The sequence below is a fragment of the Amia ocellicauda genome, chromosome 6 (assembly GCF_036373705.1).
Source record: "Amia ocellicauda isolate fAmiCal2 chromosome 6, fAmiCal2.hap1, whole genome shotgun sequence".
NCBI classification, from domain to species: domain Eukaryota; kingdom Metazoa; phylum Chordata; class Actinopteri; order Amiiformes; family Amiidae; genus Amia; species Amia ocellicauda.
In genome coordinates, this window is record NC_089855.1 from 6,218,339 (window position 1) to 6,241,672 (window position 23,334).

At 40.0% G+C, this 23,334-nt stretch overlaps 1 protein-coding gene across 1 annotated transcript in view; it reads left to right on the plus strand.

Annotated features, from left to right (window-relative positions):
- The first annotated feature begins 18,852 nt into the window (after positions 1-18,852).
- Positions 18,853-23,334, plus strand: part of glra2 (glycine receptor, alpha 2) — a 38,533-nt gene continuing 34,051 nt past the window's right edge. Inside the window, exons 1-2 of the mRNA XM_066705940.1 lie at positions 18,853-19,368; positions 21,863-21,999. Coding sequence (XP_066562037.1) covers positions 19,301-19,368; positions 21,863-21,999 — 205 coding nt within the window. The 5' untranslated portion in view covers positions 18,853-19,300. The remainder of the gene's footprint in view (positions 19,369-21,862; positions 22,000-23,334) is intronic.

Below are 23,334 nucleotides of genomic sequence, written 5' to 3' on the forward strand. Positions count from 1 at the left end.
CTTCACACTTGTTATAAGATAGCAACACCTAATGAAGATTTCAAAGGCTAACTATTTGGAAAAGCTTAAGTTTAACTTATAATTTCAATGGATAAAGCTTTCTTAGGTTATTGAACAAATGGGGTTCATAATCCTTCTGACTTCTTGTGTTTTACACTGAATGTGTCAGGAAAGTTACTCCAGGGATAACTGGCTTGTTTCTGTCAGATGTTCATAGTGCTGATGCCTTTTGGTATGTCAATGTCTTTTCCTATCACTGGGAAGCAGAATTCACCAACTAGACAGTTTTGTTTTATGCTACTGATCATATGTTACAATAGTATCTACACTCACCTAAAGGATTATTAGGAACACCATACTAATACTGTGTTTGACCCCCTTTCGCCTTCAGAACTGCCTTAATTCTACGTGGCATTGATTCAACAAGGTGCTGAAAGCATTCTTCAGAAATGTTGGCCCATATTGATAGGATAGCATCTTGCAGTTGATGGAGATTTGTGGGATGCACATCCAGGGCACGAAGCTCCCGTTCCACCACATCCCAAAGATACTCTATTGGGTTGAGATCTGGTGACTGTGGGGGCCAGTTTAGTACAGTGAACTCATTGTCATGTTCAAGAAACCAATTTGAAATGATTTGACCTTTGTGACATGGTGCATTATCCTGCTGGAAGTAGCCATCAGAGGATGGGTACATGGTGGTCAAAAAGGGATGGACATGGTCAGAAACAATGCTCAGGTAGGCCGTGGCATTTAAACGATGTCCAATTAGCACTAAGGGGCCTAAAGTGTGCCAAGAAAACATCCCCCACACCATTACACCACCACCACCAGCCTGCACAGTGGTAACAAGGCATGATGGATCCATGTTCTCATTCTGTTTACGCCAAATTCTGACTCTACCATCTGAATGTCTCAACAGAAATCGAGACTCATCAGACCAGGCAACATTTTTCCAGTCTTCAACTGTCCAATTTTGGTGAGCTTGTGCAAATTGTAGCCTCTTTTTCCTATTTGTAGTGGAGATGAGTGGTACCCGGTGGGGTCTTCTGCTGTTGTAGCCCATCCGCCTCTAGGTTGTACATGTTGTGGCTTCACAAATGCTTTGCTGCATACCTCGGTTGTAACGAGTGGTTATTTCAGTCAAAGTTGCTCTTCTATCAGCTTGAATCAGTCGGCCCATTCTCCTTTGACCTCTAGCATCAACAAGGCATTTTCGCCCACAGGACTGCCGCATACTGGATGTTTTTCCCTTTTCACACCATTCTTTGTAAACCCTAGAAATGGTTGTGCGTGAAAATCCCAGTAACTGAGCAGATTGTGAAATACTCAGACCGGCCCGTCTGGCACCAACAACCATGCCACGCTCAAAATTGCTTAAATCACCTTTCTCTCCCATTCAGACATTCAGTTTGGAGTTCAGGAGATTGTCTTGACCAGGACCACACCCCTAAATGCATTGAAGCAACTGCCATGTGATTGGTTGATTAGATAATTGCATTAATGAGAAATTGAACAGGTGTTCCTAATAATCCTTTAGGTGAGTGTATGTTACTATTACTAAATATATATATATTGCACAGATGTACAGATATAAACAAATAAAACAAATAAACAAATTAAAACAAACAAACAAACAAACATTATTTGAATTAATTGAATTAATTGATGCATTTAATTTAAATAAAAGTTTCCAGTTCTCTTTGATGTAAAATACTACCCAAAGGGGGTGGGGCTCAATTGTCTAACAAAGCTGCCTACAGTCCCTCCCTCACGGCCTGCTGTATCTACTGACGGTCTCCGAAGCGCACTGTCACTGAGTTCCCATGGAATGACAATGTCCCACACCATTGGGTAATATTCTCTTTATTAAATTGCCCCCTCTTTTTTATTTGTAAATGTCAGTGAGTTTGAAGTTTTCCGTGATGTGATTGGATAAGAGCCTTAGCCACTCAAATGGTATCTTGCTGAAGCAAAGGCACAGTTATCTTCAAAGGACTCCTACTTACATTTCAAGCACTTTACTTCTCACAGGCAGAAGCCCACATCATGTTTTATACATCTTTGCAGAGATGAAGAGGACTGTCATATTTCTCTTTCAATACCTTTTTCAAGAATTGAGCCTGTTTTCGTCCTTAGCTGCAGCGCAAACACTGGTTTGAAGCAATAATTGAAGCAAAACAATTAACACACTTATATGATGACAGCAGTACAAGTGTATATTTTATAGAAGACCAGCTTTTTAAAGAACAAATATCTAATTTGTGTAACCAATATATATGCGATGGATTGATAGATAATTAGATACATGTATTTGCTTTTTGTAATCTGGTGGAACTGACTACAAAGGACAAAGTCATTTTTAGACCAGAACCCAATGACTGCATTGTCAGGCAAATGTAGATCTGATAATATCTTTATAGATGGAGTCAAAGCGTTGCTGTGTCACTGATCATTGTGTTTCATTAATCCGCAGAATTCATACTGACTGGTTGGTGACTTAAAGGGAGGGAAACATTTTTAAAACAGAGACTTGGAATACATTTTGAAGACAGTGATTTGTCTGTCAACCAGATATATATATAAGTCAGGGCACATCCTGAGAAATAATACTGAATGACAAACTCTGCTATTTCTGCCTGGGCTTACTGAAATATCTCGATGGCTTTTTTTGCATTCCCAGGTTGTTTTGCTTATTCAAAAGAAATGCGTTGAACTGAAATGACCTGAGCTCTTACCCCTCTTTTTCTGTTTTTACACTGTTAGTATTATTATTTCACATTATGAGCACATCTCTGCTGGCCTTACATATACAGTTTAGGGACATTTATAATACTAATTGTATAATTCTGGAGAAATACTGTAAAATCCTGAGAAACAGTTTTTGTTGTTGTTGTGACTGTTTATTATTTAAATCTTGTTAAGTGCTACGGACTCACAGACTGAGAACGCACTTTGAATCGAGGCCTGGAAACTGTAACGGTTGGTAATTTGTCTGCTGACCTTTCTAAATAAAGGTGCATTAAGTGAGATATTGTCTGCCCCTTACTCAGTGAAACTCGACAAGCGATGATGGATTAAGAGGATTTAAATTTAGACCTTAGCCTGACCACTGCATATTTGAACTTATTTTCCACTAGCCAGTGTAAAGCTTACATAAGAACATAAGATAGTGTCCAATCTAGAGGAGGCCATTCGCCCCATCGTGCTCGTTTGGTGTCCATTAATAACTAAGTGATCCAAGGATCCTATCCAGTCTGTTTTTGAATGTTCCCAAATTGTCTCTTCAGCCACATCGCTGGGGAGTTTGTTCAGATTGTGACGCCTCTCTGTGTGAAGAAGTGTCTCCTGTTTTCTGTCTTGAATGCCTTGAAGCCCAATTTCCATCTGTGTCCCTGGGTGCGTGTGGCCCTGCTGATCTGGAAAAGCTCCTCTGGTGTCTTGGAGCTTGTCTTGTAGTGATGTAATGTACAGATGAACAGTATGAACTGTTACTGACAGCCCCCCTCCAAAAGTAGCGTTTTGTCACTTCTATAGATACTGTCCAGGTAGAAATATTTTGTTTTTGCAGTATTGCCTTATTAAGGTAATGAAAGGTTATGGACCATGAGTCTCAATTGGATGATTAATTAATGCAATTAAATTATAAAATACATTTGTCTGATATCTGCTTTACAATTCCACCTCTGAGTTCTGCTGACCAGTTTGAATTTGCATGGTTGTATGTTTATATGAAGCATTGTATTTACAGAGGAAATCTGAGGAGAAAAAATGTGTATCTTGAGCATTTGCGCATTGATTTCCTGTTTCTGGTTTTAGAATGCCATATCATAAATGTATCTCATAATATTTATCCAGAAGGCAAAATCCCCAATATTTTTTATATCTGTCCACATGACTATCAGGAGCTGAGGTAGATTTTCAGACATGTTTAGCCACTTCCAAAACAGACAGACTGACAGGTACCTAACAATACTGTGTTCCCCAGGCCCTCTCCATCAAATAAACTATTTCAGTCTATTCAGTCTATTTCAAGCATTTTTGTTTATATATATATATATATATATATATATATATATATATATATATATATATTTGTAATGCATTTCAGTTGCTTCATTCACACTTCAGTCTGTAGGTGTTGGATCAATATGGTGTATGCCCTGACTCAAGAAATCACTGAAGCCCTTCAGCAGAGGTTTACTCCTAGTGTGTTCTTTTGAAGATAATGTCAAGTTGGTTTAGATCCACGTAGTGTTCGGCAGCCATTTCCTGCTGTGACAGCAGGCTCCTTCCCTGCTCAACACCTAACAATAGCCACAGGCACTTTGTGTCTTGAGGGATGATTTATTTAATGGAGGGATTAATGGAAATTAATTCTTACTAATAACTGTACCATATATCCCATCATCACGGTTGTAGCTGAATCATGTTTTTTTTATGTATTGGTTTGATAATAATCACAGTTTGTTATTATATTAGCCGCACAACTCACCACTGTAGCAGAACAGAATCACACTATTGTCGAAACTCAGATGTTTCCTGAAAGAAAATCGAATCACAAACAATCGAAACTGTGAGCCGTATTCCACTGTGCTGTGTTAATAATATACAGCTTTTGTTGTACCTATATGAGCTGCTTGGTGATTTTACAAAGCAAGTGAAGAATACTCATGTTTATGAGGGATAAGTGGTTTTGTTAATTTACAAAATGCACTATATGATTTATATTATCTATTAAAATACTCAAGTGGCAAAATCCTCGAAATGATCATGTTTAAGTAACAAATTAGCAGAGCTTTTGATGTTATACAACACTAAGCAGGGTGAAACAAGCAGTTGTTGTACCAAGACAAACACTCCACATACACAATTTTTACAGAGACACATTTCACCACCTATATGATAGATTAATTAAAACCAATATTGACGAGAGCACATGCTTCCTTCTATAATTTGTCATTTCAAATACAGAGGGCTTTCTAATGGTGAGACAATTCATCTTTTAAGAATCTAAAGTATTTAAGTATACCAGTAAATCAGAATTTATACCCTTGCTGAAATCTTAGTGTTGGGGGTAATTTAATGTTGTATATTATACCTTATGCCTATGATTTGATGCATTAGGATAAGCAGTAGTCTGGTCTTTCTCATTACAGTATGTACTAACAGCACAGCCACTGTCAAAGTATTTCAGTTGCAAAGTCTTCAATATTAAGTTAAAACTGGAGGATGCTTTTGTCTTGGTGGAAGTTGGGGTTTGAATACAAGACAGTTGCTCACAGCCCAACATGACAGTTTGGGTAATAATCCCTTTGGAAACCTGCTGAGCTCCACGGCCACTGCTTTCAAACAAGGTCATTAGGGGGTGCATTGACTCATGGGTTGCCTTGAAACTGTTGAAAACATTACATTGCTTTGCTATCCCTTCATTTTTTCTTCTTCATTTTCCCCCCAACTCAATTTATTCTCCTTTCAAGCAAAGCAAACACTTTTTCTAAAGAATAAATGCGCTGTGCCTGCTCCACAACAACTCTGGCATCAATACAGGAAAACTGCTTTCGATGGGAACCGTGGATACTTTAAAGCTGTTGCAGGAATGTTCACTAAAGCCTTTTCATCAGGACTTCCTGAGAAAAACAAGAGTTTCATTCTATATTTTCTTACATATCATTTGTAAGTGTCTAGTTTAAAGTCAGCTTCATAATATATTTACCTCTTTATTTGTATTACAGTTGTTACCATTATTTTTCACATTTTATTTTAGTCACAAATTCTCAAAACAATCATTTTAATTTTCCAAAACTATCTGCTTGCAATCAAGATATAATATACATGTTTATCAGGGAATGGCTCATGTTTTTTATGATGTGCTGAGGGAAAGAGTAGTAACCCACAAGAACATCTGACGAACAGGTTTAGCTACCAGTCAAAAACATGTACAGTTAAAGCAACAACATACATGATTAAAATAAGAAACAGTTGGCGTGAAAGTAGGTCTAAAACTTTGACAGATATGAACTGTGGGTAATGATATTCATAATATTCTTATTAAGAAAGAAGGATGATCATAACACACTATTCAACGTGACAAGAGAAGTCTCCAAACCCCTTAATTGCCTGTTTCCACCATAACATGAAGGCATTTGCTAATGGGATCTGTCTGTGTAATTAAAACATGATTGGAGCGTGCTAATGGCGTGAACAATGCCTGAGCTGACACTGGCTGTCCTAAAGCGAGGAATTCGAGGAAAGAGACACTAAGCAAAGGCCAAAAGTTCTGGGGATACTTCACACATCTGTGCGGTTTCTCCGAGTCTGCAGGGCAATCTCCAGCAGGCGTTAAGTCGATTAAAGCTTTTGATTCTGACACAGATAGTTTCGTAGATGTCAGTGAGTGACAGGTTTTGCCGCTGATTGAAATATTTGTAATCTATTTATAAGGCACATAAACATTTTATTTATCTGTTTCATCTCCCATCATGCTTATTTCTTAGCAGACACCCTTATCCAGGGCAACTTACAAAATATAAGCGCAATACTAAGTGCAATAATACAGTGCAGTTCAAGGCATAAAACATTACAAATTCCACTTTACATAATACTGTGCAATTCAAAGCATAATACATTTTACAAATTCCAGTTACACAAGTGTATACAATATATGAGGTCTTACATCCTGGACTGGAAAAGCTCAGTGCCGACAAGATGTTAGGTCACAGTCAAGGGCCAAGGGGAAGCGAGCATAGGAGAACTCAAAATAAACAATACGAGTACTAGTAATGCAAGGCAAGTAGTATGATAAAACATTGTAAAGTGCTATCTTACAGGAGACTATATGACTAAATTACAAGTACTTTCTGGAAAAAGTCTCTTGAGTAAGCGCCCTAAGGAGGTCAAGGACTCTGCTGTCTTGACTTCAGTGGGAAGGTCATTCCACCACTTAGGGGCCAGGGATGAGAAGGAGCGGCTCTGGAGGAAGGAGAGTGGAGAGGAGGCAGAGTTAGTCTTCTGGCGCTGGAGGAGTGCAGTGGTCTGGAGGGGATGTATGAAGAGACGAGTGACTGAAGGTAGCTTGGTGCAGTGTGGTGAGACAGCGGTAGGTGAGGGTCAGTGTCTTGAACTGAATGAGTGCCGGTATCGGGAGCCAGTGGAGGGAGCGGAGCAGTGGAGTAGCGTGTGCGAATCGGGGCAGAGAGAATATCAGACGAGCCGCAGAGTTCTGGATGAGCTGGAGCGGCGGGTAGTAGTTGCAGGCAGGCCGGCCAGGAGGGAGTTGCTGTAGTCCAGGCGGGAGAGGACCAGTGACTGGACAAGCAGCTGAGTCGAGTAGTCGGTGAGGAAGGGTCGGATTTGGTGTATGTTGCTCAGGAAGAATCTGCAGGTGCGTGTCAGCGTGGTGATGTGCTGGGTGTAGGAGAACGCAGGATCGAGGTTGACTCCTAGGTTCTTAGTGGAAGAAGAAGGAGAGAGTGTTGTAGATTCCAAGGGGATTGAGATGGAGAGATCAGCAGAAGGTGAGGAAGAGGGGGGAAAAGAGGAGATCCAATTTGGAGAGGTTGAGCTTGAGGTGGTGCGAGTGCATCCAGGTGGAGATAGCAGACAATAACAGGAAGACATGCGAGAGGAGATGAGAGGGTCAGAAGAGGGAAAAGACAGGAAGATCTGGGCATCATCTGTGTAGAAGTGGTAGGAGGAACCAATGGGATGCAACAAGGGGGCCCAGGGAGCGAGTGTAGAGAGAGAACAGGACGGGGCTCAGGACGGAGCCTCAGGGAACACCTGTGAGGAGAGGTTGGGTGGTGGATGAGGAACATTGCCATGTCACTTGATAGGTCCGGTTGTTGAGGTAGGAGGAGAACCAGGTGAGAGCAGTCCCAGAGATTCCAAGGTCAGTGAGGCAGGAGAGGAGGATGGAGTGATCGACAGTGTCAAATGCTGCGGAGAGATCAAGGAGGACTGAGGAGAGGGAGACCACCCGAGCACAGCTGAGGGAGTCAGTGACAGCCAGGAGAGCCGTCTCAGTGGAGTGAGCTGTGCAGTGTCTTTGAGAGGAAGGGGAGTAGGGAGACAGGGCGGTAGGAGAGGTAGGGTCAAGGGTAGGTTTCTTGAGGAGTGGGATGACAGCAGCTTGTTTAAATGAGATGAAACAGTCAGAGAGGAGTGAGGAGTTGAGGAGGGAGGAGATGAAGGGGAGAAGATCCGGAGTGAAAGGGAGAGGAAGGGGGACTGTTGAAGAGCTTGTGGATGTCTATGATCTTGGAGGAGAAGAAGGTGCAGTGAGACATGAGGAATATAGTTTGCGGGGGTTGTTGACCGAGGATTCAAAGAGTGATTGGAAGTAAGACTTCTTGGCTGAGGTGAGTGAGGAGGAGAATGTGGACAGTAGAGACTGGTAGAGTTTGAGGGCAGCTGGGAATTTGGTCCTTTTCCACCTCTGTTTGGCGGCGCGCAGACTGGATCGGGTTGAGCGGAGAACGGAAGAGATCCAAAGCTGAGGAGGGGAGGGACAGACAGGATGAGACGTGAGAGGACAGAAAGAATCAAGGGAGGTGAGGGAGGAGAACAAAGAGGAGGTAGCACTGTTAACAGACAGATGGGAAAAACAATCAATGGAAGGTAAGAGAGTGAGAGCAATGGAGTCAAGGGTGGAGGGGGAGACGGAGCGGAGATTATGGCGGAAGGTGACAGAGGGAGTGGGTGGGGTGGGGAGGGAGGGGAGAGAAAGGGAGAAGGAGCTGAGATGGTGGTAGTCTGAGATGTCCAGGGGAGTCAGAGAGCATTGAAAGGGAGCAGCCTCTAGAGGAGACGAGGTCTAGCTGGCGGCCTGCCCGGTGAGTGGGGGGAGACGGGGGGAGAGAGAAGTTAAAGGAGTGAAGGAGAAGAAGAAATCTGGCAGAGTGGGAGGGGTTGGAGAGGTGGATGTTGAAGTCTCCCAGGAGGATGGTAGGCGAGGACAGCGAGGGGAGGGAGGAGAGAAGAAAGTCGAGTTCATCCAGGAAGCAGGCGAGTGGACCAGGTGGACGGTAGAGAACTAGAAGGAAGAGGTGAGAGGGAGAGGTGAGTTCCACTGCATGGAATTCAAAGCTGTTAGTTGTGATAGAGAAGAGAAAGTGTGGGACAGAGAAGAGGAGAGAAGGGGAGAGCAGGAGCCCTGTTCCTCCTCCCAGCATGATAAGACGAGGGGAGTGGGACAGTACAAACAGAGAGGATAGGGCAGCAGGGGTGGTTGAGTTCTCAGAGTAGATCCATGTCTCGGTGAGAGCGAGGAAATCCAGAGAGTGGTGGGAGGCGAAGGCGGAGATGAAGTCGGCCATGTTGGAAGCTGAGTGGCAGTTCCACAGGCCCCAGAGAGTGGAGTAGAGGGGAGGGGGGAGGGGAGAGGCAGGGAGATGAGGTTAGAGGGATTATGGAGGCAATGGCATGAAGGTGCACACTGAGAGGAAGGAGAGAGCAGGACAGGAATCGGAGAGATCGTCATGGTTTCTTGCTGTTGCTTTGCGGCGTCTCCTCACTGTCTTCTCCTCGCTGGAGTCCTGCAGCTAGAGTCCTTGCCCTTTGTAAGTGTGGCCCTTCGGAAGGAGGGCACTGAGGCTGCTGGCACTGACTGCTGATGCAGAGGTCCAGGGGGCTGTTAAATACTTCACCTATAGCTAATTAGGACAGTGCACACCGGCGTTGTGTTGAATGACACAAGGCTTTTGTGATGGCACAATCCCTCCCAGACAGGACTGCTAAAAGTACAATTAATGGCCACTTTGAGTGTGAATACAGATGAAGACCGTTCCAGATACATGCAGTTACACTGAACAATAGCTCACAACAATACTAAATAATAACAGCCTACAATGTAACAGCTTCTGAATTACAGAAACTGCGTGTCAATCTAAGGATTGCGTTAAGTCAGTTGCTAATTTACTAACAAAAAATCACTGCCGTTACTACAATACAGGTGCAAATATAGCTAACTCTTAGCTAAACAAGTAGCCACTTAAAAAATCAATGTATCTCTTAGCTAAACTAGAAGACACATGAAAAAACGATACTTAACTGGGCTGAGCTAGGTGACTCCTCTGCTGGCTTGCCTGAGTGTCCAGTGTTATAAAAGGATCCTTCATCTTAAAAATGAACTGAAATATTTCCCAGCCACTTATGATTGTCCATTGAAATAAATGGCATTTACATTATATTTGTTTTATTGCTCTCTAGTTAATTGACAAGTGCATTAATCGACGTCCGTTGTTTCTGGTGTGTCTGAAAGCTGTGTAGCCTAGAATATAATTCTGTCAGAGGAACTGTACCATCGTATTACACTACACTACAGTGTGTGTGTAGATTTCATCTGGATAGAGAGGGAAATAGTTCAGTGCATATCAGATAATCCAACCATATTCCAATGTAAAATTAATTAATGAATCAATCAATGAGTAAATAAGAAAAGCAAATGTGAATAGTTCCCTCTATATTTACTTATTTTGCTAATAACTTACAGCACAATAATCAGAAAATCTTTAAAAAGCAACAACATTCTAATTGATAGAGAAAAATGCATGTCTAATTTAAAAGGTTATTTTGGATTTCTGTTGATGTGACTGCCAAGCACACAGCTCATGGAGAACTGTGAGTCACGTCACTTTTTATATCTCTCGATTAACAAGAAGTTCTGTTTTTCTTCTTCGAGGATGGAATCACAATTTTCCTTTTTTTCCCTTTATTTTTCAGGACCTTTGATATACACATAAGAACATAAGAACATAAGAAAGTTTACAAACGAGAGGGGGCCATTCGACCCATCATGCTCTTTTGGTGTTCATTAATAAGTGATCCAAGGATCCTATCCAGACTATTTTTAAATGTTCCCAAACTTTCAGCTTCTACCACATCGCTGAGTAGTTTATTCCAGATTGTGACTACTCTCTGTGTGAAGAAGTGTCTCCTGTTTTCTGTCTTGAATGCCTTGAAGCCCAATTTCCATTTGTGTCCCCGGGTGCGTGTGTCCCTGCTGATCTGGAAAAGCTCCTCTGGTTTGATGTGGTTGATGCCCTTCATGATTTTGAAGACTTGAATCAAGTCCCCACGTAGTCTCCTCTGTTCCAGGGTGAAAAGGTTCAGTTCCTCAGTCTCTCAGTAGGACTTTCCCTTCAGACCTGGAATAAGTCTGGTTGCTCCTCTGAACTGCCTCTAAAGCAGCGATATCTTTCTTGAAGTGTGGAGCCCAAAACTGTCCACAGTATCCAGATGAGCTCTAACTAGTGCATTGTACAGTCTTAACATTACTTCCCTTCTTTTAAATTCTACACTTTTGACAATATACCCTAACACTCTGTTTGCCTTTTTTATTGCTTCGCCACATTGCTTGGATGGAGAAAGTGAGGAGTCCACATAGACTCTTAGGTCTTTCCCATGCGTTACTTCATCTAGTTCTATTCCTCCCATAGTGTAATTATAGTGAACATTTTTGTTACCTGCATGTATTACCTTGCACTTGTCCACATTGAATTTCATCTGCCAGGTGTCGGCCCACAGCTGAATATTATGTGCAGTGCTGCCGAGATTGTATCTGCTGAGCCACCTATTTTAGTATCATCTGCAAATTTGGCAATTTTGCTAACTATCCCAGAGTCCAGATCATTAATATAGATTAGAAAAAGCACAGGCCCTAGTACTGATCCCTGTGGAACTCCACTAACAACCTCACTCCAGTTAGAAGTGACTCCTCTAATCGACACCCTCTGCTTCCTATACAGCAACCAGTTCATAATCCATTGACTTACATTACCCTGAATGCCTACAGCTTCCAATTTGAGGATCAGTCTTTGGTGTGGAACCTTATCAAAAGCTTTTTGGAAATCTAAGTCTATCATATCATATGCTTTCACGTGATCTACTGCTGCAGTTGCATGTTCAAAAAATTCTAATAAATTAGTAAGACATGATCTTCCTCGTCTAAACCCATGTTGACTATCTCCAAGAATATGGTTTTCATTAAGATGCTCCTCTATTTTCTGTCTAATAATTGTTTCCAACATTTTACAGGTGATGCAGGTGAGACTGATTGGTCTGTAATTTCCTGGCTCAGTTTTGACCCCTTTCTTGTGGATTGGTATGACATTTGCTGTCTTCCAGTCAGTCGGCACATCCCCTGTTCTAAGTGTCAATTGGAACATCTTTCATCTTTGAGCTTTTATAGAAAAACGAAAATATTGCAGACATAAACAATATCCCTGTAAGTCAAAATGAGACTTGAATTACACACCATTTAAGGTTATTCTCAAAAGAAAATACAACAGGGCTTTTTTAAGTATTGTTGAAATTTCATTTTAAACTTTTGCCATCAAAATATACTCCCATATTACTTGTCACAGCTGCACATATTTGGGATTCATTTTTAATGTACTCTATTTTTGTGTGTTCTGTGTATATTTATGCTGCTTTCTATCCTCTTTTCCTCATTTCTCTGGAGTTCATCCCATTGCATATCAAAGAGTACACAAAGTACACAATATTGGTTGTGACTATTTCATAGGAGGCTCCCTGTCTGGTTTGTCATGTTAATTGCATCACTAACACGGTCAGACCAAAGTGAACTGAACTGGCCTGTATTTAGTAATGGTGTCATCTTTGATATTCCTACCTCCATGGAAAACTTAGGCTGTCAGAACGTCATTTATACAATCCCAGTTATCAATTGCTTTGTGGAAAATGCTGAAATGTTTAAAGACTGACCTGATTTACTTTGCACGTTGGCCCCCAATGTTTCAACTTGTGTTAATCTAAATGTAAAAAAAAAGACCGTTTTCAGTTTTCAGAACTAAAGCGTAACACTTGAAAACATTTATTAGAACGGTACATCCTAATACATTTGCACGCTACTGCAAATATGAGTCATTCTCTTGGTAGGAAAATCACATCGCAGAAGGCAAAAATAATAAAGCAGTGGGCTGAATAACTGCACATTCTCTTCCAGTTTCTACCAGCAGTAACTGTTATGGCATACTTACTGAACCCTGCCAGTCCATCCCTGCCCTCTGCACTCAGTTCGCCCCTTGATTTGACCCAGTCCTGGTCTTCCCGTTCTTGCCAAACTCTCTTCAGCTCCCCCTGGCTCTCCGCCTGACCCAACCACCTGTCTGTGAGCTGGCACAGGTTGACCATGCGTCCCTCATTCCCTCACCATAATCCAAACACACTCACACACAACAAACAAGCCCTCAAAATATATATCAATGTTGAAAAGAAATTGTACTTGGAACGTGTTTTTAGTCCTTTAGGAAACCACTAATCACAGTTTTTCAAAGCAGTGGTTGTTTGGAAAAGGATAATGTATCTTGTCTTTATGCAATTTCATGTAAGTAGATAATCAAAGTCACCTGGAAGCCATTTTGAAGATTAAAATGTTTTCAGAACAGACTGATGTGCAGTCAAAGTTGAATATGATACCGGTTACAAATCCCCTGTGGGACCATGAATATGCTCCGTATTTGTCTTGTCTGTGACCTGGCAGATATACTATGTACTCTTTCTAATATAAAATATGTATATGTGATATTTCAATCCTTGATCTAAAATGGTCACCTACTGATTCATTCATTTCAGTGTGAAACAATTGGATTAAAGGTTTAGTGTGTTGACTGGAAGAACAGGAAGTGTTGGGTATTGACAGGAAGGTTCTGAAATGTTCTAGATATTTTGGAACTGGGCAAAGAGTTAGCCTAAAAGAGCTGTTGTTATATGGATATCCCACACAAACATAGATAGACAGCTACTTCAGTGGGTTTAATAGGGTCCCTTTCATTTCCAATAACACTATGCAAGGTTTCCTCACTAAATTCACCATGAGTTTTGCACTTTTTACATGGTTTCACTGTGGTTTTAGCATAGTTTTCCAGTGGGACTCTACTGGCTCAGCATGTCTTCAATATGCTTTACTACACTGGAGTGCAGTAGTATGATGATATACCAAATACATGTTTCTAAATGTTTACAATGTGGTTTAGAAACATAAGAAGAAACATAAGAACATTAGAAAGTTGACAAATGAGGAGGCCATTCAGCCCATTATGCTCGTTTGGTGTCCATTAATAACTAAGTGATCCAAGGATCCTATCCTATACAGTGAGGGTATTTGATCAAGTATTTGATCCCCTGCTGATTTTGTATGTTTGCCCACTGACAAAGAAATTATCAGTCTATAATTTTAATGGTAGGTGTATTTTAACAGTGAGAGACAGAATAACAACAAAAAAATCCAGAAAAACGCATTTCAAAAAAGTTATAAATTGATTTGCATGTTAATGAGGGAAATAAGTATTTGATCCCCTATCAATCAGCAAGATTTCTGGCTCCCAGGTGTCTTTTATACAGGTAACGAGCTGAGATTAGGAGCACTCTCTTAAAGGGACACCTGTCCACAGAAGCAATCAATCAATCAGATTCCAAACTATCCACCATGGCCGAGACCAAAGAGCTGTCCAAGGATGTCAGGGACAAGATTGTAGACCTACACAAGGCTGGAATGGGCTACAAGACCATCGCCAAGCAGCTTGGTGAGAAGGTGACAACAGTTGGTGCGATTATTCGCAAATGGAAGAAACACAAAATAACTGAGGAATCAGCCCAGAACTACATGGGAGGATGTTGTTAATGATCTCAAGGCAGCTGGGACCATTGTCACCAAGAAAACAATTGGTAACACACTACGCCGTGAAGGACTGAAATCCTGCAGAGCCCGCAAAGTCCCCCTGCTAAAGAAAGCACATGTACAGGCCCATCTGAAGTTTGCCAGTGAACATCTGAATGATTCAGAGGAGAACTGGGTGAAAGTGTTGTGGTCAGATGAGACCAAAATCAAGCTCTTTGGCATCAACTCAACTCGCCGTGTTTGGAGGAGGAGGAATGACCCCAAGAACACCATCCCCACCATCAAACATGGAGGTGGAAACATTATGCTTTGTGGGTGTTTTTCTGCTAAGGGGACAGGACAACTGCACCGCATCAAAGGGACGATGGACGGGGCCATGTACCGTCAAATCTTGGGTGAGAACCTCCTTCCCTCAGCCAGGGCATTGAAAATGGGTCGTGGGTGGGTATTCCAGCATGACAATGACCCAAAACACACAGCCAAGGCAACAAAGGAGTGGCTCAAGAAGAAGCACATTAAGGTCCTGGAGTGGCCTAGCCAGTCTCCAGACCTTAATCCCATAGAAAATCTGTGGAGGGAGCTGAAGGTTCGAGTTGCCAAACGTCAGCCTCAAAACCTTAATGACTTGGAGAGGATCTCCAAAGAGGAGTGGGACAAAATCCCTCCTGAGATGTGTGCAAACCTGGTGGCCAACTACAAGAAATGTCTGACCTCTGTGATTGCTAACAAGGGTTTTGCCACCAAGTACTAAGTCGAAGGGGTCAAATACTTATTTCCCTCATTAACATGCAAATCAATTCATAACTTTTTTGAAATGCGTTTTTCTGGATTTTTTTGTTGTTATTCTGTCTCTCACTGTTAAAATACACCTACCATTAAAATTATAGACTGATCATTTCTTTGTCAGTGGGCAAACGTACAAAATCAGCAGGGGATCAAATACTTTTTTCCCTCACTGTATGTTCCAGGGTGAAAAAGTTAATTTCCCTCAGTCTCTCCAAGTAGGACATTGCCTACAAACCATAGCAATCTAGAAATTCAAAACAGCATTTTTAATCTTTATACGGCATGAGTGGGGAAAGGGCAAGGCAGACTCAACATCATGGACCTTATCTGTTTCTATGAATCTCCTGGAAAACCATGTGAAAAGAACGAGTCAAAGTAAGTCATGTACGACTGCGAATGAAACCCCGCTGATATAGCAATCTAGAAATTCAAAACACTTGCAAATCACCCAGTAACATAATGCAGTTAAACCTGATTATCCCATCACTAGCAGAGCACGAGGATTACAGATGACAAGCTTGGGAAGATTTGTTTCACACGGCGTGATTTGGAACGTACGTGGCCCCGAGCTTTTAAAAGCATGCACTTTTGTGTCATGTTATAGAATAATTTGAACAGGTCTAGAGATAAAATGACAGTACAGAAGGCTGTCGTTTATTGATGGAGGCGCAGTTTACTGAGTGTTTAGCAGTGAAAATGTGACCGACGGCAAAGGAATGGGCCACAGTCGGCCAGCGCTCAGGCCTCCTCACTCCAGCCGTGTTGGAGCATGCTTGCCTTGCTTTTTATGAGGCTCATTTGGCAGGCACGTCCTACTATAAGGACATGTTTTAGTGTAATACATATTTGGACAAGATTATCATCCTTACTTAACATAAATCTACATCCTTAACTGTTTCAAACAATTGAACAAATCTAAGACATCTTTCAATAGAAAACTCAAGTCTGTATTTCTCATCAGACATTTATTTTACTATCTACATTTTAGATTCAAATGGGTGGCAGGTCTTGGGCTTATTCTCAGGTTTAGCTTGTAAAACACTTGAAAAGTGATTAGTATTGAGGAATATTTTATTACATGATGTAACGTATATTACAATACTCTACAGTTCAGTTTCTATATCTTACAGACCTTGAATTGATTGTCACAGGTGCCACTGAACATCGCGCAGTGTCAGAGGAGAACTAAAAACAATGGTAAATGTACCATGTCAAGTCCTGCTTGATTTAGCCAGTCTCAGTCTGTCAGACGCACAGTTATCCCGGTTTTGCTTTAGCGTGTAAGCGTTCAGCATGTTCAATGATGTAGTTAGCATGCTTGTTTCCAGGGCAACCCGGGAAGCAACTACAGTGGCAAAGACATCTTGCTATTATTGTCTTTGTTTACACTATTCAAATGACACAATAGGAAAATTACAGCCCCTCGCGTTGGAGTTTTCCACATCCATTGGTAAATACTGCAAATTAATTGTACATGTTTTCAAGTTTGTACTATACCACTCTGTTTTCTGTTTCCTTCTCTGTGTATTTTTAATCTGGGTAATAGAAGATGTGTTGAGGTGTTCAGTTTCTCCTGGGAATCATTTTATCAATTTACTGTGATGCTTTAAGAATGGGTCATTTTGCATTGTCTAAAATAATTGTTTTCCAGACAGTGCTGAGCTTTGCATTTGTGTTGTTTCATTTACAGAATAAAAACAAAATTATAAACATTATCATTATCTTTTGATAACTAACTAATTGGGATTCACATTTAAAGATTGGTGTATTTTATTAAATATGAATTGTTTTTCAATCTATTTTGCATAATGTATACATAATTGTATTCACAGACTTCAGTAAATTGTTTAAATCGTAATAATACCTACACATCTGTATTATACCTTAATCAATATATCCTCACTTTCAAGACACTGCCCAATTCTGCGCTCAATATTTCTTACGTAACTGACTATAGCCTATTAGTGTAAATGCATAATTATTTTGATCTTGTGTTTTACCTAGAGCAAAGAAAATACATAAAATCACCCACATTTATCCTCCCCGATGATTTAATATACCACTACTGTTTCATTTTTTAAATATGTACTTGTATTTATAGGTTTTACATTTAGTACTTTAATGTATGTTAATAACTCACAGAGGGATTTCTTTACATTCTGTGTGCAACCAGCTTTTAGCAATCCGCTTGTCTTGCTTTTCCCGAGGAAAGACATGGGCCTTCATTTCATAAGAAAGGAAATTAATGCAATCCTTTTCAAAACTGCAGGAACATTAACATTTAAATACCCCAATGCAGCGTCTGTATGCACAGTAACAACTCTGGGCCAAGGACTGAGCTGTTGCACAGCTTGAGATCCTATACACTTTTCTCCGGAGCCTATACCAATACTACTGCCATGGGAGCAGAAAGTGTATTCATTACACTGCCTTTAGATCACTCATATCAAATGCACTATAGCTCAATTTTTCCAGTGATATCCCTGAATACTGAAAAGGAGATTTAGTATTTAATGTTTGTCATATCCACACATACTGTGTTCATTTGACCTCAGAGAATACAGTTTTTAATGTTCTTCATTGCAGAATACAGTCTTTTATGATATAAGCTTCGATTATTTTTTCTACTTAAAAAGACTGCTTTTGTTTTAGCTTAAATGTTGGATATATGTGTGCATCAGCAGGGAGCAAAATTCCATTAACATCAAATAAGTCTTTAATTGGAGTTGTCTTCCCATGAGACCGAAATTGTATTTATTCACATACGTCATCTCTGAAAATGTGCGGTGAAAATCATTTCAACAGTGCAGTGTGACGTGAATAAAATATCTCCCAACCCCGGTGATTTTGTATCACATGTGGTCACAGAGAACTCGTGAGTCCCGTGAAGAGTGTGTGGAGAAAGTTATCATTGTTGCTGTTTATCAAGGCAATAATCTAGAGGAGCAGAGGTCTTCTAGCACTTCCACCAAGACTATCCTAGAGAGTTACTCTCAATTAAAGCAAACCTTTATGAAGTCAGCAGAGGAAGGCGTGCGTGCGATTATCATTACAAATAAAAATACACAATAATAAAAACATCCACACCTTAAATAAACCTTAAATACACATGCTCCTGATTCACCACGCCTCAGATTAAACTGTATTACATAAATCTCGCAATAAGGACTGTTATGCCAGCTGCTCCTGTATTCTTGACATCCTGAGCGCTTGACAATGTATTTGAATGTACCCGGCTATGCAAAGTAACTTGTGCTTTACACCGCGAATGAATAAACACGCAAGTGCCTTTGTAGTGGGAGTGGGGCTGTCAGTGGCATCAGATCACATTGACAATCTGCTCACGTCCTCGGCGCCGGTGGCCTGGCGCATGCGCAGAGCCCGGACTCAGGAGCTGTCCAAGTGCTGAAATGAACCAGCTGCGCCTCTCATTCCAACACTAGGAGCTTCTCTTGAAACAAAGATTCCTCCGATTTACCCAACATAGCTTTTGTATACGACCTCATTTAAAAAAAATAATGTCCCTGGAGTGGAAGAAAGCTGATGGCTAATCACTTTACACACTGCAGTGCGAGGACCCCTTAAATCCACCATGTGTTAAAGCTTCTTTTGGGGGGAAACGAATCAGTTCTCACAGTTCACATGCGTGCGGGTCTCTGTTTCTCTCTCCACACTGTAACTGGGTTTCCTTCTTCCACTGAACTATGATCCCCAGGACTGGAAAGTCTCCTGTTCATCCTCCACCGCGCACTAAAATGATCTACTGGGTTGTACAGAAAGCAATGTTGACTCCTCGGGGATCTTGCGTTTGACCAGCTTTCGCCCATGGAATAATTCAAAGAAGTGTGCAAATACCCACAGACATCAAGAGGAATGCATCGCCCGCTTGTCAAAATCCTGACAACCTTATTTGCATGTTTCTTAGAGCCCAACAACTTCAGGTATGTGGACTTGCAGCGCAGCCTGCTTTGAAGTTCCGATGTTGGTTGATTGTGTTGTACAGTTGTTTACCTTAAGACAGAAATCCTGTAGGCGACAGTACTTTTGAGGGTTGCATGGTTTGATTTGCATTTTTTCTTGACTCAAATGTCAGACACCTGTGGGGATAACGTGAAATCACTAAAAGTCATACTTCCTTAGTTGGATGTGCCTGAATTTAGCTTAGAAGAATATGCTTGTTATAAGGTAACGTTACAACCAAAAATGGGCGATCTTTCTCCCCTACATTGAAATAAAAAAAATATTTTTCATTTGAATAAATCATAAACGGGTATATTCCAAAAATGTACAGACTAAAATGATTCAAGGTATGACTTTCCAACAACAGAATATATATATATATATATATATATATATATATATATTCTACAATATTACAATATCTATTGCCTATTGTTTTATGATGAGTGTATTTTTTTTAGCTTAAAAGGCTTATGTATACTTGAGTAGACATCGCAACTTGTTTCGAGCGCATATTTTTCGTGTAATTAATTTTATGAAGCAGCAGCACTTAACATAGAGTTATATTCTACTTTAAAGCACAACGTAAATTGCATGGTCATAAAAATACAGGATGGAGCTGCCTGATGTGCCTTGAAATTACTCTAGTGAAAGAATGTGGGTTGTGGGTTTGGGCTGCATAGCAAACATCCGGTCAGAAACTACAGTCAGTGGCCAGGGGAAATTCATTTATAAATGTTCAAAGACAAAATAAATGCATACATTAAACAGAGCAGAACAAACAAAAAACATCAATCAAAAATAATCAAAACAAACAATAATCACGTCTGTATTATTTTTAAATCTACACGTCAATCACAGAACACTTATGTCACATTAGCACTGGCTTACAAAGTAGCTACTATAAAACTGAAATTCCTGACGCTGTACTCTCTTATAATATTGCATAATACCAACACCTAGAACAAATAAGAAACAAGAAAATGTACATCTTTATTTGTTTATTTATTTAGTGGGATATATATATATATATATATATATATATATATACAATATTGATCATGATGACTAGTTAGTTTGTTCTTGGTATGTTTGTTTTAAAACAGTCTCTTCATATTGTTTTACGGTAATGTGTGAGGGTTTAGAAATGATTTGTACTCCCAATTTATTGCGCCTTGTATAAGTAACGATATTCAGTTTATGCCTTATTACCTCCGCGATTCATTCAATTGCATGTAACAAAAAGGGGCATATGCTTTTCTCATGCATACAAAGCCATGGGATTCGGCTTTACCATTGGTTACTGAAAGTACCCTGATTTAAGTCACCGAAGACGAGAATGAGCTGATCCTTGATAAATTCCCTTGCCAAATTGATTCACTTCCTCCAGTGACCGTCTTTTTCTAAATAAGAAAAAGTAAGGGGTTTTTTTATAAATAAAACACGCTTTAGAAAGACACATGCTTTGTGGACCTCTGTGTTGAAAGGGAATGTTATTTTAAAGAAGCTTACACAGAGAAGCAGGTGATTTAATGAGACAATTGAACAATAACGGGAATGCCTATTTCGTATGTAGCATTTTAAGGGATCACACACACACACTAGACACGGAATGTACACTGGCATAAGTACACACTTATGTGTAACTTTAGTGTTACCCTGGTGTGTAGAAATTGTAAGAACTGTTTAGGTTTTGTTTAGTTGTTGATCTATCAGCTGGTTTCCTGCTAATCTCAATGCTTTCCAAGATCATTGGCAGAAGCTAATGGGTTAAATCCTACATAACAACTCAGTTTAACCCCAAAGGGTGTCTGTTTAAGAACATATTCTTTTGGAACAGAGACGGTCAATTGAAATGTAGAGTTCAGTTGTTGTTTTCACTTTTGTTTTTAATATTATTCACACTGAATTTCTCTTTCATTTTTCTCTTGTTGACTGAATTATTATTTGTAATTGTAATTACCCTCCCTTCTCTCTCTCTCTCTCTCTCTCTCTCTCTCTCTCTCTCTCCCCCTCCCCTCTCTCTCTAAATATGAATATAAATATAAATATATAGCTTTTCCGCAGCAGACTTGTGTAGAAATATGATAGGAAAGCATATCAGTGCTGCCCAGCTTTATTGCAAACGATTCCATCTAGATGCCCAGTTAACTCTTTGCTGCTTTCCTGTTTTTTTTTTCTGAAATAATTACTTAACATGTTGAACAGTGGTCGAGGTACAAACCACAATACATGTTCTTGCAGAATGCAGGTACAGTATAAGCACAAACAAAAACTTATACATGCTACCTGAAGTGAAATACAGTGTTTTTCTGATAATTATGAATCTGAAAACATTACACATTCTGATAAATGCTGCTCATGGGCATCAGCAAAAATCAAGAGTTTATAAATAAAATATAAAATCCATAAAACAAACTGCACAACCTTGTCTGGAAAACCTCTTATCTTTTTGGTTTCCTCTTCCTTTTTTAGGGTGGCAGATGCAAAGGAGCATGAGTCAAGATCTTCAGGAAAAAGCACCTCATTGACCATGTCTCCATCAGATTTTTTGGACAAATTAATGGGCAGAACATCGGGTTATGATGCAAGAATACGACCCAATTTCAAAGGTACATTCAAAATGTGTCCCTGTTTTCATTCAGTGCAACTTGAATGTTTACTGTGCTTTGAGAACACATTAACATATTGATAATAACAAACCAATAAGTGAAGTTAATATAAATATATATATATATATATATATATATATATATATATATATATTTCTCAGAGACGAGCTTGTCGTCACAAACTAAATATGGGATCTGTTGTTTCAATTAAAGGATTTGGGGAGTTGACATATTAATTGTATGGGTACTATTTTCTTTTTGAGCACTACTGGATTACCTTTGTATACTTACAACTAGAATAAGATGTGTGTCTCTCTTTCATTCAGGGTAACAATTACCATAAATCAAATAAATCAATGAGGCCTTTGTTTCAAGCGTTTAATGGAAAACAACATCAAAACAATTGAGGAAATGACAAAAATCTAAACTCCTGCCGTCAATATCTGAATTGACCCAAGGCTTTTTAGATGAATATATTTTAAGCTTGAGTCACAATCTGGTGTTGGGTATAAATCACACACAACATAGTGAAGAAGGATAGGGATAATAACTGCTTTCCTGACTCATAACCTATACATTATGTATTGACTCTTCTTTCTAGGTGACTCATTTTGCTTTTTTGTTGCAACACAGTGATCATTCCTTTCTTGCCTGACAATTGGACAAGAGCGAGATAATCTATCTTGTCTCATTACAGCTATTGTCAGGAAGGTTTCCCACTCCTTCAGAATTTAATTTCAGAACAGCTGATAGGCGGTGGGAGAGAAATACATTGCATGCAGACTTCACACAGTCCCACCGTGTCTCTGCTGATATTTCTTGACAAGGTTCTGAAGCATTTCCTATTGTTTCCCTTGATTTAAACTGGAACACGCAATATACACAACTGATCACATCTTGATAATGAAAGCAGATACAGCCCACTGTTTCCATGTATCCGACCACATCCAATCACCCAAGCAGCTTCAATTATTGCCTACAGAAGATGGGGTTTAACCAAAGCAGATTAAATGTGCTGTGGTTCTGTCCTTCTGATGAACCTGGGGCATTCACTCATAATATGAATGTATGTAGCTTTCCTAAAGGGTTGTCTTTTGGGGATTTGAAATTGACCGAACTGTAGATACACATGCATGCTAGGGGTGCAGTATATCTTTAATCTTTTTTCATTCATATTGTTTATAAAAAGGACTATAAACATTATTAAATGCACATATTGCATATTGCATATTTCAAAGTATAACACAGCTTACATCATTGGTCTGTCTTGACTACATCAATCCATAAAGTGTGAATCAGTTAAAAGACCATTAACAATATATACAAGTACCCCCC